This window comes from Emiliania huxleyi (genome assembly GCF_000372725.1).
Source record: "Emiliania huxleyi CCMP1516 unplaced genomic scaffold EMIHUscaffold_66, whole genome shotgun sequence".
NCBI lineage: Eukaryota > Haptophyta > Isochrysidales > Noelaerhabdaceae > Emiliania > Emiliania huxleyi.
The window spans coordinates 267,251-278,819 of record NW_005197053.1 but is presented as its reverse complement, the minus strand read 5'-3'; the positions used below and the strand labels follow the sequence as shown (position 1 = coordinate 278,819).

The 11,569-nt window shown below is 64.0% G+C and overlaps 4 protein-coding genes across 4 annotated transcripts in view; 3 read left to right on the top strand and 1 right to left on the bottom strand.

The window, feature by feature from the left end:
* Nucleotides 1-1,442, bottom strand: part of EMIHUDRAFT_215678 (hypothetical protein) — a gene marked incomplete at both ends in the record, with an annotated part of 4,959 nt that extends 3,517 nt beyond the window's left edge. The window contains one exon of the mRNA XM_005762830.1: nucleotides 948-1,442. Within this exon, the coding sequence (XP_005762887.1) occupies nucleotides 948-1,442 (495 nt within the window). The remainder of the gene's footprint in view (nucleotides 1-947) is intronic.
* Nucleotides 1,443-3,113: 1,671 nt separating this feature from the next.
* Nucleotides 3,114-4,075, top strand: EMIHUDRAFT_437868 (hypothetical protein). The gene has a single exon (XM_005762829.1). It carries the CDS (start codon nucleotides 3,176-3,178, stop codon nucleotides 3,686-3,688), a length of 513 nt encoding a protein of 170 aa, XP_005762886.1. The 5' UTR covers nucleotides 3,114-3,175; the 3' UTR covers nucleotides 3,689-4,075.
* Nucleotides 4,076-6,960: 2,885 nt separating this feature from the next.
* Nucleotides 6,961-7,392, top strand: EMIHUDRAFT_215672 (hypothetical protein; the record flags this gene model as incomplete). Its single annotated transcript, XM_005762828.1, has 1 exon — nucleotides 6,961-7,392. One exon carries the CDS (start codon nucleotides 6,961-6,963, stop codon nucleotides 7,390-7,392), a length of 432 nt encoding a protein of 143 aa, XP_005762885.1.
* A 260-nt stretch (nucleotides 7,393-7,652) lies between these two features.
* EMIHUDRAFT_215671 (hypothetical protein) lies at nucleotides 7,653-9,312 on the top strand (the record flags this gene model as incomplete). Its single annotated transcript, XM_005762827.1, has 4 exons — nucleotides 7,653-7,706; nucleotides 7,779-7,836; nucleotides 8,795-9,124; nucleotides 9,275-9,312. 4 exons carry the CDS (start codon nucleotides 7,653-7,655, stop codon nucleotides 9,310-9,312), a joined length of 480 nt encoding a protein of 159 aa, XP_005762884.1.
* Nucleotides 9,313-11,569: the final 2,257 nt, after the last annotated feature.

Sequence of the window (11,569 nt, the reverse complement as noted above, 5' to 3'; positions counted from 1 at the left end):
AGAAGTGTCTCTGAAGTGTCTCTGAAGTGTCTCCGAAGTGTCTCTGAAGTGTCTCCGAAGTGTCTCTGAAGTGTCTCCGAAGTGTCTCGGACGTGTCTCGGAAGTGTCTCGGAAGTGTCTCCGAAGTGTCTCCGAAGTGTCTCGGAAGTGTCTCGGAAGTGTCTCTGAAGTGTCTCCGAAGTGTCTCCGAAGTGTCTCCGAAGTGTCTCGGAAGTGTCTCGGAAGTGTCTCACCTCGGAGCGGAGGACTCCCGCAAAGATGGAGGACATCTCCTCGCACGCCTTGCCGGCGGGCGGCCCGCCGCGCGACTCGCCTAGACACTTCCGAGACACTTCAGAGACACTTCCTAGACACTTCCTAGACACTGCCCGCCGCGCGACTCGCCGAGCGACGGCGGGCGCGTCAGCGACGCGGGTCCGGGATGCAGCGGCGCCTGTGGTTGCGGCGCGGGCGGCGACGAGGGTGGCGGTGGCGCGGGCGGCGGCGAGGGTGGCGGTGGCGCGGGCGGCGACGAGGGTGGTGGTGGCGCGGGCGGCGGCGAGGGTGGTGGTGGCGCGGGCGGCGGCGAGAGTGGCGGTGGCGAAGGCGGCGGCGGAGGTGGTGGTGGTGAGCGCGGCGGCGAGGGGAGGAGGCGGTGGAGTCGGGAGGCGGGGGGCGGTGCAGCCGGCGGCAGGGGCGACAGCGGCGGCTTTCGGCGGCTTTCAAGACAGAGCTGTTGTGCCAGAGCTGTTGTGCCGTGTGGCTAGCAGCAAGTCGCTAGCAAGCAAGTCATGGGGCCGCCACCGACCAATAGGCGGTGTCCGGTGAGGCAGGAGGAGGGGCGGTGTGGTGCGACAAGCGCGGCGGCGGCAGGCGCGTGTGCGAGGCGGGGGAGAGGGGGGGTGTGCGTGTCTGGCGGGCGGGAGTTTCGGGGCAGGCGTCGGAACTGTCTCGGAGGTGTCGCGCACCGGCACCGGCGGCGGCGGCGGCAGGCAGGACGGCTGGCGCATGGCGCTGTAGATGCCGGCGAGGAGGGCGACGAGGAACTCGTGCGCGTCGTGCTGCTCGTAGCCGGCAAAGTGCTCCGACGAGCACCACATCGCGTGGATGAACGTGTGCGGCGACAGCGGCGCCTGCGTGCCGGAGAAGCACGCCGCAAAGATGGCGTCCATCTCGCAGCCGAGGCACGGCTTGAGGGGGCCGTCGCCGCCGCTGTCGCTCTGCGCCTGCCGCCGCCGCATCTGGCAGACGTGCCGGTTGTGGCGGTCCGAGAGGAAGAAGCGAGCGACCGGCGGGCAGTGCACGAGGATCTGGAGGATGCAATTCATGAAGCACGTCTGGCCGAGGTTGTTGAGCCCGCGGAGCCCGAGCAGCGACAGCGGCAACTTGAGCTGCACGCCGCCCTCCGGCAGCGGGGGCGGCGTGGGCATGAGGACGTCAACATCCACCCGCTCGAGCGCCATGAGGGCAGGAACTGGCAGGGCAAACCCCAGTGGTGACAGCCTAGAGCGCGATCTTCACGCCGAGCGCGCAGGGCGCGACACATCCAACAAGTGAAAGAGGTATGGCTAAGCGGGATGGGGGGCTCTCTCGAGGTTCTCGAGGTGGATATCCTTTGGCCGCGTTGGGTAGCGAGGATTGGTGTAACCCGAGCCACGGAGGCGTGTTTTCTGGCGGCCGACCGTCAGTGCACGGAGTTGCCACTTCTCCGACTGCCCCGGCTAGTTCCCGAGGTCGTCGGGTGTGACCCCTTCGTCCCCCGAGACCTAGCGCGGGTGGGTTGGAGGGGGCTCGCCCCAAGGGGAAGGGAGTGGGGGGCGCCCAGTAGGGCGCCGGCACCCCAGCGTAGAGGGCCTCGTGTAGCCCTCCCTTTGGTAATAAAAAAAAGAGGTAGCGCCTAGCCACCGACTACGCTGAGGCGACGAAGCGGAAGGCTAAGGCAGCGGCGTGCGACGCCAAAAACTGCGACTTTATGACGTGGGCGGCGAGCACGCGCGGCGGCATCGGGCACGAGGCGGCGACGTGGTTCAACACCAACTTCGACATCAAGGCCGCTAAGGCGTCCTCCGACAGCGAACGATGGCGGGTCAGTAGCGAGCGCAAGCGCTTCCTGCAAGTGCACTCGGCCATCGTCGCGAGGCGCAACGCCGCCATCTTTGACTACAACGCGTGGCCGAAGATGGGCGGTGAGATGCCGCGGGCGCCTCGAGAGCAGTACGAGTAGGGACGGGCGAGGGGGGAGGGGCGCTGACCACGGGCGACTACGAGTCGAAGGTTCGAGGACGACTACTCGCCGCCTGGGTCGTTTGGGGCGCGCGGCTCCGTCGAGGACCGGGCGCGCCCCTTACCCGGCGCGGCGTAGGTCCCACTCTGACGAAAAGAGGGGAGGCACGGTCGACAGCCCGATCCATCAACTACTCTCATCTTCTGGGGCTTGGCCCCGTGCAACAGCGGTCCGGCAGGCTGCCCCCAAGGCCCCCCGGGCCGCTGCGGGTTTGGGAGTTATGCTTAGGCACAGCTTCGGCGATGGCAGCCCCTCTCTGGGGTGTTGCATAGGCGGGGAGTCTCCCCCGCTGGTCTCCTCCTTCCCATTTTTTCTTTTCTTTTGAGAGCAGGACGCCGGGTTTGTCTTGTATGTGCATGTCGGGCCTGGGTGTGTGTGAGGGGCAGAGGGGCGGGAGCGTGCGGGGCAGAGGCCCAACGTCGGGCGGCTTGTCGGGGTCCTGCTTGCTTTCGCCCGCGTTTTACGACAACTCTCGGTTTCTCAATCCACAATCGGATGCATACACAAACAACAAGAAAGAACTCCCGTGGTAGTGCGCAAGCTGCCGATGGCTTCTAAAAATCTCTCTCTCTCAAACAACGGCCCATGGGGGGACTTCGTGAACTGAAGCGACCCAACGATTTTGAGTGGCAGCAAAGGGGGTGTGCCTGAGTCCGGCGCTTCCGAAGAGCAAAGCTGGGTCGAGGGATGTTTCTTTTTTTGTCGGTCAGTCCGTTTCTTCTTCCTGGCAGGCATGCCACATCTATTTCTTTTTCGCCTTGTGCGAGGACGCGTCCAAGGGGGGTCCGAGGGGGGAATGGAGGCTAGGGATCTCTGCCTCCTCTCCGTGGTTGTACGCCGACGGCCTCAACTCTCCTCTCCTGTCCGCCGCTTCCCGCTCCTCCGTCTCCGTCCGCCGCCTCCCCTGGGTATATGCTGGCACGAATCGGTCTGCTGCAGCTCTCACTGCCCGCCGTTGTCGGATTCGCCCCCAATCCCTCGGTCTCCGTCGACGACCTGTGCGAAGCTCTCGCAACCTACGCCAACGACGGCTGCGGAATGGACACGACGGGGAAGGACAAGCGTGCGTGCGTCGTCGAGCTGTCGGTCTTCTCCGGGAGCGATGGCGCGCTCAGCACCGATGAGGCGGTGGCGGCTCTCGATACGATCCCGGATGCCGTACTCACGGCAATTGAAGCGGTCGACGTCGGCGCGACTTGCAAACGCGAACACTTGCAAAGCTCTGGTTCCGACCTCCTGGACATGTTCTTGTACCGCGCCAACTGGAGGCTCTTAGTCGGTGACTCGGCGCGCCGCGGATGTGCTTCGGCATGTGCTTGCTTCGGCATGTGCTTGCATGAGATCACGGCGCCGAAGCGAGAATACATCCCCGCCGAAGCGAGAATACCAGCTACCGCCCGGGGCGCCGGAATGGGCAGTGTCTAGGCTGCGCGAAGCGGCGCAGCACGTCCTTTAGTTTCGGAGCCTCCAGAGACGCCGTGGGGGCGAATGGTAGTTTGAGTGAGGTTGAGCGGGACACGCACTACTTGTTCGACTCGGCCGGTGGGCTGGCTTAGTTATGCCGATCCGGCACAGGGGTGTACCAAGGTATGTAGACTCCTCTGCGTTACTACCAGTGCCTCTCTGTGTGCGTGTAGCGTTTTTGCCCCTTTGCTGCCGCGCTGTGCCATTGAGCGATTTGTGTGCTGTGAATGTTGTGAGCTGTGAGCTGTGAGCTGTGAGCTGTGAGGCCCGCCGCTATAGATTTTGTATCCCGAGGCGGTGCCCGGCGGGGTTGGACCCATTTGAGTGTACACATCTCCCTTTATTATTTGTTTATCATTCGGTCCTCCTCGTGTGGTGAGTGGGTGGGCAGCCGGTCTCCTCGGCCCACGTGATGGGGCCCAAACCAAGCTAGATCCTAGAAACCAAGCCCTTGTCCCGAATCCAGCCCTCTCCGTGCGGCGGTATCAGCTCGCGCATGGCTGCTCGTTCTCAGGGTGGCACATTCTTGTTCACACCCACACACGGGGGTAATCACGATTCGCTCCCGCATGAATGTGAATCGCCCAACGTCGAGCTGCGGCACGCTTGCCTTCACGGGATCGGCCACGCAGACCTCGACCTCTCGACCTGGATACTGGCTGGGCGTGGAGGCGGCGCTCCCCTTCTTCATCACGTCGTGCGCCGGGCAGCGCATGTTCCACGCCGAGGGCGAGGCGCACGCGGACTCACTCGCTCACTCGCTCGCGCTCTCAAACTCACCACCACCACCACCACCACCATCACCACCACCATCACCACAACCACCTCCGCCAAGGCTAGGGCTGACCATTAACAGGCGGGTTTCCAAAACTGCTTGATAGTAGTTTCAAAACTGCCTATTAGTTAACTGGTTGGGTTTTCAGACGGGTTGTTGAGAGGCTAGTTAACTGATTGGGTCGAAAATCACCCCGTGTTTTTGGCGGGGATCTGTTCCTTTTGAGGGCGCCTTCGTCTACCCTTTTACCCATCTCACAGCAGAGGTGACCGTTTTTATTTGTTATTTACCCCGTTTTTGCCCATTTTTGGTCAGAATCATTTTTGAGCGGACGGATTGAGTTGTGTTCGGATTGACAACCCCGAAATAAAGCGCGTGGTTGGTAAGGCCCTCCGCCGTGAGCACTTGGAGCACTTGGAGTGCAGTCAGAGAGTAACCTCACATCCAGGGCCGGGGAGCTAAGAAGCGCACCCAGCGGGCCGGATGATCGGCATTTGGAGCACTTCGAGCATTTTTGGGGCACTTGGAGCACTTGGAGTGCAGTTGGCAGCCTCACATCCTGAGGGAGGGTGTAGAGGATGTAGAGTGTAGAGCGCTGTAGAGCTGTAGAGCTGTAGAGCGCTGTAGAGCGCTGTAGAGCGCTGGAGCGCTGTAGAGCTCTACATCCGCCGCGGGACGAACTGCGTGCGTTGTAGAGCGATGTAGAAGCGCTCTACAACGTGAAATCTCTACAACAAACTCTACATCAAAAGCGGCGAACGAGGCACGGTCGCTCTCCGACATGAGGCGCGTTGCACTTGCCAGTGCTGCCCTGGCCTTCTGTCTGCCCGCCCAATGGGTGGCAGGTGCCTCTGCTGCTATGGCATGCCTCACGGCTGCGACTGGCCGGCGCCTCGGCACGTCAGCTCGGCTCGGCGTAGCGATAGTGGCCAGCGCAACTCACCTGGACTCAACGCTCAGCCAGGAGCTCCCGCACGCGCTGGCGCGAGGCATGGCGCATGCAACGCGCAGCAATGCTCGCCTCGCCTCGCGCAAATGCGACCGTCCTCGCCGCCGACAGTCCACCGCCTGCTAAAGAAGCACAGCGACGAATGCGGCACCGGCGACGCACGGCAGGCTGGTCATGACGCAGTTATAGGGTGTTGTGTGCCGTCAGAGTGACTATCTGTGTGTCAGGGATAGTCAGGGCCGTCCATCAGAGCTCCAGTAAGCTCGGAGACACCCCATTAGCGCGGCTCGACCTCTTTGAGTCACTGCCTTCCCGCGGTTTTGCTGTAGAGCCTCTACAACAAACTCTACAGCAAAATCGCGCTCTACATCGCTCTACAACGCACGCAGTTCGTCCCGCGCCCGATGTAGAGCTCTGCAGCTCTACAGCTCTACAGCGCTCTACACTCTACATCCTCTACACCCTCCCTCAGCTCACTCACATCCAGGGCCGGGGAGCTCAGAAGCGCACCCAGCGGGCCGGATGATCGGGATCGGGTTACGGGCAAGAGAGCCCTAGCCCCGGGGGTTCGCGTTCGCAGGGAAGGGGCCTTAAAGTAAACACGGGTCTCCGAGGGTTGGCTCCGCGCTCCGGGTTTCCCTTTGGGGAGTTTTTTTAGCGAACGAGAGAACCGCGGCCTGGAGCAAAGCCGGACGGCAAAGCCGACGTCACGACTTTCGTCACGAACAGGGTAACCATTTACACCTCGCTCGCCGACGCCCAGCCCCCGCGTGCACACCCTCCCACGGCCGGGGGCGCCATGTCGACGATGGGCGCAATGGCAGTCCAGACCGACCTGCGCTCGGCCGAGGCGCGGAAGAAGAAGCTCATGGGCCGCCGCTGGCTCGCCACGGGCGTCGGAACTATTGTGGCAGCGGCGACCGCCTGCCTCACCTTCCTCGCTCGGCGGCCTCTCGGTGCCGAGCCGGCTCTGGTGGATGGCCTCAGCGGCGCGTCTCCTCTCTCGGAGACGGGATGGATCAACCTGGGGTCCGCTTTTCTCATCGAGGACTGGCTTTGGGATGGGATGACGGCGGCGGAGCGGCGGTCCTACGACACGCCCGAGAATCCGTGGCGGTGGCACATGTCCAACTTGACAAAGGGGCAGATGGAGTCGCACCTCTCATCGCGCATCTCCCGCGCAAACTTCGCCGCTCTGGCCGCGTATGGCGCGCGCGGCTGCTTGACTTCCCTTTTTTTTTGCTCGCGTCATCGCGAGCTCCTCCACTAGGCGTGGGCGTCGTGCGCGTGCCGGTCGGGTACTGGAACTTTCTTAACGCGACCGAGCTGAGCTCGATGGACATGGGCGAGCCCCCGAGATTAGCCGAGATTAGCCGAGATTAGCCGAGATTGGCCGAGATGAGCCGAAGTGGACATGGGCGCCCGACGCCGGTCTCGGAGGAACCTCGCGAGATGCGCCGATTGCCCGTAGGCGAGCCGACGCCCGTCTCGGAGGTCGACCTCGCGCTGATGCGGAGGCTGCACGAGCTGATGAGTCCCCCCGAGTATGCGGTCCACTTCAAGCGGCTCTTTCGGCTTGCGGCCGAGTTCGGGGTGCGCCTTCTCCTTGACTTGCACGGGCTGCCCGGCTCCCAGAACGGAGAGATGCACAGCGGCATGCGCGAGAGCAGCAACAAAAGCACCTACGCTCGCGCCGAACGTGCCCACTTTGCGTCGGACGCCAACTGGAAGTTGGGCTGGCGAACGGTGGAGGCGATGGTCAGCCTGTGCGCCTCTCTCCAGACGACGCCTCACCTGCGGGACGTGCTCTGGGGCGTCCAGATCACAAACGAAAACAACCGGATCGCCTTCCCCGCCTTCCGCCGCGGCGCGGGAGCCGCGCGCTCCGGCAGGCATGCCGCACACGACCAACGAAAGACCGACTCATATGCCGAGTGCTAATTGGCTCAACTGGTTGCTGCCGCAGGCCGGCCTCGTACACGCCCGAGGCGACGGAGGGGTACACCGACCTGATGCTGTGGTACGACGGAGCGATCCGCAGGATGAGAGCGAGGGGGTTGCCGAAGGAGGTTGCGGTTGTGCCCTTTGCGTGGCCGTGGCAGACGCCTCCTTGGTCAAGAGGGGAGGAGGTTCAGCGAGGTCGGCCGAGCTCAGTGGGAGAGTGTCTCGAGCGTAGGCAGTTGCCCACGTGGAGCGAGCGGATGCGGGCGGAGCCGTGGCTCGACTTTGGCTCTGACCACTCGACGTTTGGGAAGGTGGCGCTTCGGACACGGCGGCACCTCTCGAGCGGACCTCGGGGCTCATCTCGGCTGACCTCGCCGCGCCAGGTGGTTTGGGACACGCACGTCTACGTGTGCAACACGAACTCGCCCGAGTGGACGCGAGGTCTAGCCGAGACGGAGCCCGAGGCCTAGCCGAGATGGAGCCTTGATCGCCGCCGGGCACGGTGCGGGGACCTCCACCTTCGGTGTTACGCCGTCGGCACGTCCTCTCTTCAGGCCGCGCTGCTCCTTTGGCGACCCACCCACCCCGCCCGGCGACCCTGCCCTCGGCGGGTGGGGCATGAGCAGCGTCACGGACGCCAGCGTCACGGACGCCAGCGTCACGGACGCCAGCGGCGCGCCACTCTGCCTGTGCAGCTGTCTCCGCCACCCCTCGGCCCCGCCTCACCTTGCCCCGCCTCGTGCGTGCGTTGCGCAGAGCCGGCCTACAACGAGGCCACTCCAGCATTGCCACCCGCTCCCCTGCCCGCCCCGAGGACAGGGCGGGCGGGGCAGATGTGCCGGCTCGCTGCTGCTTAGATGCGTGGACGCGGCACTGCCCGTACCGCGTGCGCAGTAGAAAAGACGCGGGCTCGGCTGCAGCTACGCACGGGCACCCCGTGCGCACCTCTCCGTGGCGCGCAAGACGCACGAGGACGAAGCATCGCTCGGCGCCACTTGCGAGGTATCTAGGTACCTCACTGATGTACCACCCCCCTCTCACGTGTACCAGCCCTCTCACGTGCTACCCCTAGATACCTCACGTGTGACCTCCCTCCTCCCACACGCACCCAGTGTCTGCCGGTGTGTCCGCAGCCTCAACCGTTCTGTGCGCGCGCGGCGTAGGCTCACGCTGCGCGCGTACAACGAGGTCCGGTATCTCAAGGCTTTTGTCGCGTCAGGCAGCCCCGTAAAAAAAGAGAGGAAATTCCCTTTTGGGGAGCCCCCCCCCCCCCCCCCCCTCCCGAAAGCGACGGGGAGACGGGTCTCACATGGAGCGGGAGGGACACGGGCACACAGACACGACACTCAGCCAGCAGGGCTGCCTCGCCGACGCTCCACGCCTCTCCAGCTGTGAACAGGCAACCGCGTCCTGGTCGGGGAGTGGGCGCTCGCTGGCGCTTCGTCCGCAGGCCGCAAGGCTGGCTACGGCGCCGGGGAGCTCGGGGCGGTGCTGGCGGTGATTGCCGAGACGGTGGCCCGCCTGTACGATGACGCCGGGGTCGACGGCCACTTCCTGTGGACCTTTGGCGGCGGAGGCGTGCGGGACATGGGCAGCTGGCTGGCGCAGAACGTGGGCGGCACGGTGCACGATGCAGTGGAGAAGGCGCAGGGCGTGCCGGGCGCGCTTGGGCGGGCGGCCAGCGCGGCGGGTGTGTTCCGCGCACTGTGGACGGTGCAAGGCGCCGGCGGTGTTCCGGCGGCTCTGGTTGAGGAGGCGATTTGCGGGGCGTGAGCCCGATCAGAAGGATCACAAGGAACGCTAAACCCGTACTCCGTCTCTCACGAGTCAGATGAGTTGTGTACTGCGGCTTGTGTGATGCGTTATACGCTCAGTACAGGGAATGTTTTTAAGGTAAACGTGCAGGACTGCCGGTAAACGAGCGCCGTGACTCCCAGAGGCAGCTCTTGCTTTCACGCTGAGGCCTGAGTCGCTCAGCCTGAGGCTGAGAAGAGGGTTCCTCGGGGCAAACGGGGCTTCTCTAGGGACTAGGCGTGCTTCTAGGCAAAACTCCGAATGAGAGCGTATTAATACGGTGTACGTAGGTCGTAGCTGCTACGGCTAGCACTGCCCTCGTGTAGCACGGAGGAGGTAGGGAATGAAGGAAATAACAACCCATCGAGGAGAGAGCTGATCAGGTGCAGGACTTCAAGGACTTCAGCACATAGACACATATCCACATCTCTCCCATAACTTCACTATTCTAGGGTACCATACTTGACCCCCCCCCCCTGGCGCCACGTCTTTTCGTGCCAAACCAGCGCGATCTCGGCGGGGCGTCAGCGCCTCTCGGAGGGGCATCATGCGCTCCCGGGGCCGCCCGACGGCGCGGGCCTCTTGCTGATGGACCCAGCCGAGGTGCCCGACCAGTCGGAGTGGCGCTGACGCGCCGCGCGCGACCACCAGCCAGCTTTCCGGCCGGGCCGAGAACGGTGCCTCGAGAATGTAGACACTCCAAACAGTTGCCGAGTTTTTTCCCTCTTTTTGAGCGCCGCTGCTGCACACCCAGCCCACCAGTGATACTAGACGCACCAGATTCACCCCGTCGCGAGCTTGACCGTCACCCCGGTGGCCGCCCACAGGTGGCTGATCGCGGCGCCACTCATCGCTGCTTTCGCGCGCCTGGCTCTCAGAGGGCTCCTGCGGCTCTCCCTCGTCGCGTGACCGCCGCCGACATCATGTGCTCGGTCGTCCCCGCCGGCGCGGAGCTGCGCCACGTCGAATTGTTCGGTAACTCGACCGCCGGCGCGCCCGCCGGCTCACCTCTCGCGCCGCCCCTTCGCACAAAGCCCGCTCACGCCGCACGTACTCAGCCATCGGCGCGACATCACCCCCGCGCAGGCACCTCGCGACGGGTCGGCGCACTCGTGCGGCTCAACGCAGAACTACGGAGCGACCTCCGCCGCGGCTCGGCGCTGCCCATGGCAGCAACAGGTGCCGCCCCACCACCCGCCTGCTGCCTCTGCCTCTCTCAGCCATGCGACCCCTCCGCCAATGCACACCTCGAACGCGACGTCAGATCCCGCTGCGACTGGCAACATTCGCGGCGATGAGGCCTCCGCCAGCACTGATCGTCACAACTCGTCTGTTACGCTACACGTTTTTGCCCTGTGCAGGTGAGCGGACCGCTGCAGCCGCAGTGGGTGTGAATCTCAGGTCCATAGCAATTATGCGCGCCTTTTTTTCACGACGTGAGTTTTTAAATCTCAGACTGCAATTGTGACCTGCCTCTTGACATCCGACCTGCCCACTCTGCTTGTGGTCCTGCCCTGCCGCATACTGCCGCACAACTGCCCTGTCCTGCCCTGCCCGATCCCCTACCTGCCCCGGGTGTGAAATCCACACTGCCCTGCCCTGCCCTGCCCACACTGCCGAGGTGTGAATACCTGCCCGCTCCCGAGGTCTCGGAGAAACTTCTCTAGTCCGTATATGTCCGCGGCGCGCCGCACGCCGCCTCCGCCCGCCGCGGAGGGCGTCGGCGATGTATCCGCAAGCATTCAGAAGGCCGCCACGGATGGCCAAGTGGGAGCGGTTCTGGCATGGGCCGACGGCGGCGTTCGAGTGCTGTGCGTACGCGGCGCAGCGGTTGCGGTTGCTGGGACTGTACTTGTTTGGGGCGCGCATGCACACTATTCACTATTCTTACAACAACAACAACATGTACACTACACATGCCGACCACCACGACGAGACACAAATGGGACAAGCGCCAGCGGATCAAGGCTGAGGGGTGGCCCGTCTACCGTCTACCGGTAGACCGGGTAGACGGTAGACCATTTGGTAGACGAGTCTACCGCAGTCTACCGCAGTCTACCGGTAGACCGTAATGAACCTACGACCCCAGTCTACCGGTAGACTTGGTAGACCGCGGTAGACTGGTCTACCCCTTTTTCAGCCGCCGAACGGTAGACCGCCGCCGCCGGACGGTAGACCGCCTCGGCCGTTTGAATATGCAGCCTCCAGTTCTCCACTCTGGCGCCACTTTGGCAGACGAGCGCCGGCAGATGCCCTCGCGGCCTGCCGGCGAACGTCCGTCCGGCGAGAACGCGCGATGAAAGTGCGGTCTGCCGCGCGGGCGAAATCTGCCGGTGAGAGAGGCTTTGAGCGCGGTCGCTGTGAGCTCACCTCATCCATA

Excerpts from the sequence above, each read along its gene's own strand:
- EMIHUDRAFT_437868 (XM_005762829.1), top strand. The coding sequence starts at position 3,176 with ATGCTGGCACGAATCGGTCTGCTGCAGCTCTCACTGCCCGCCGTTGTC.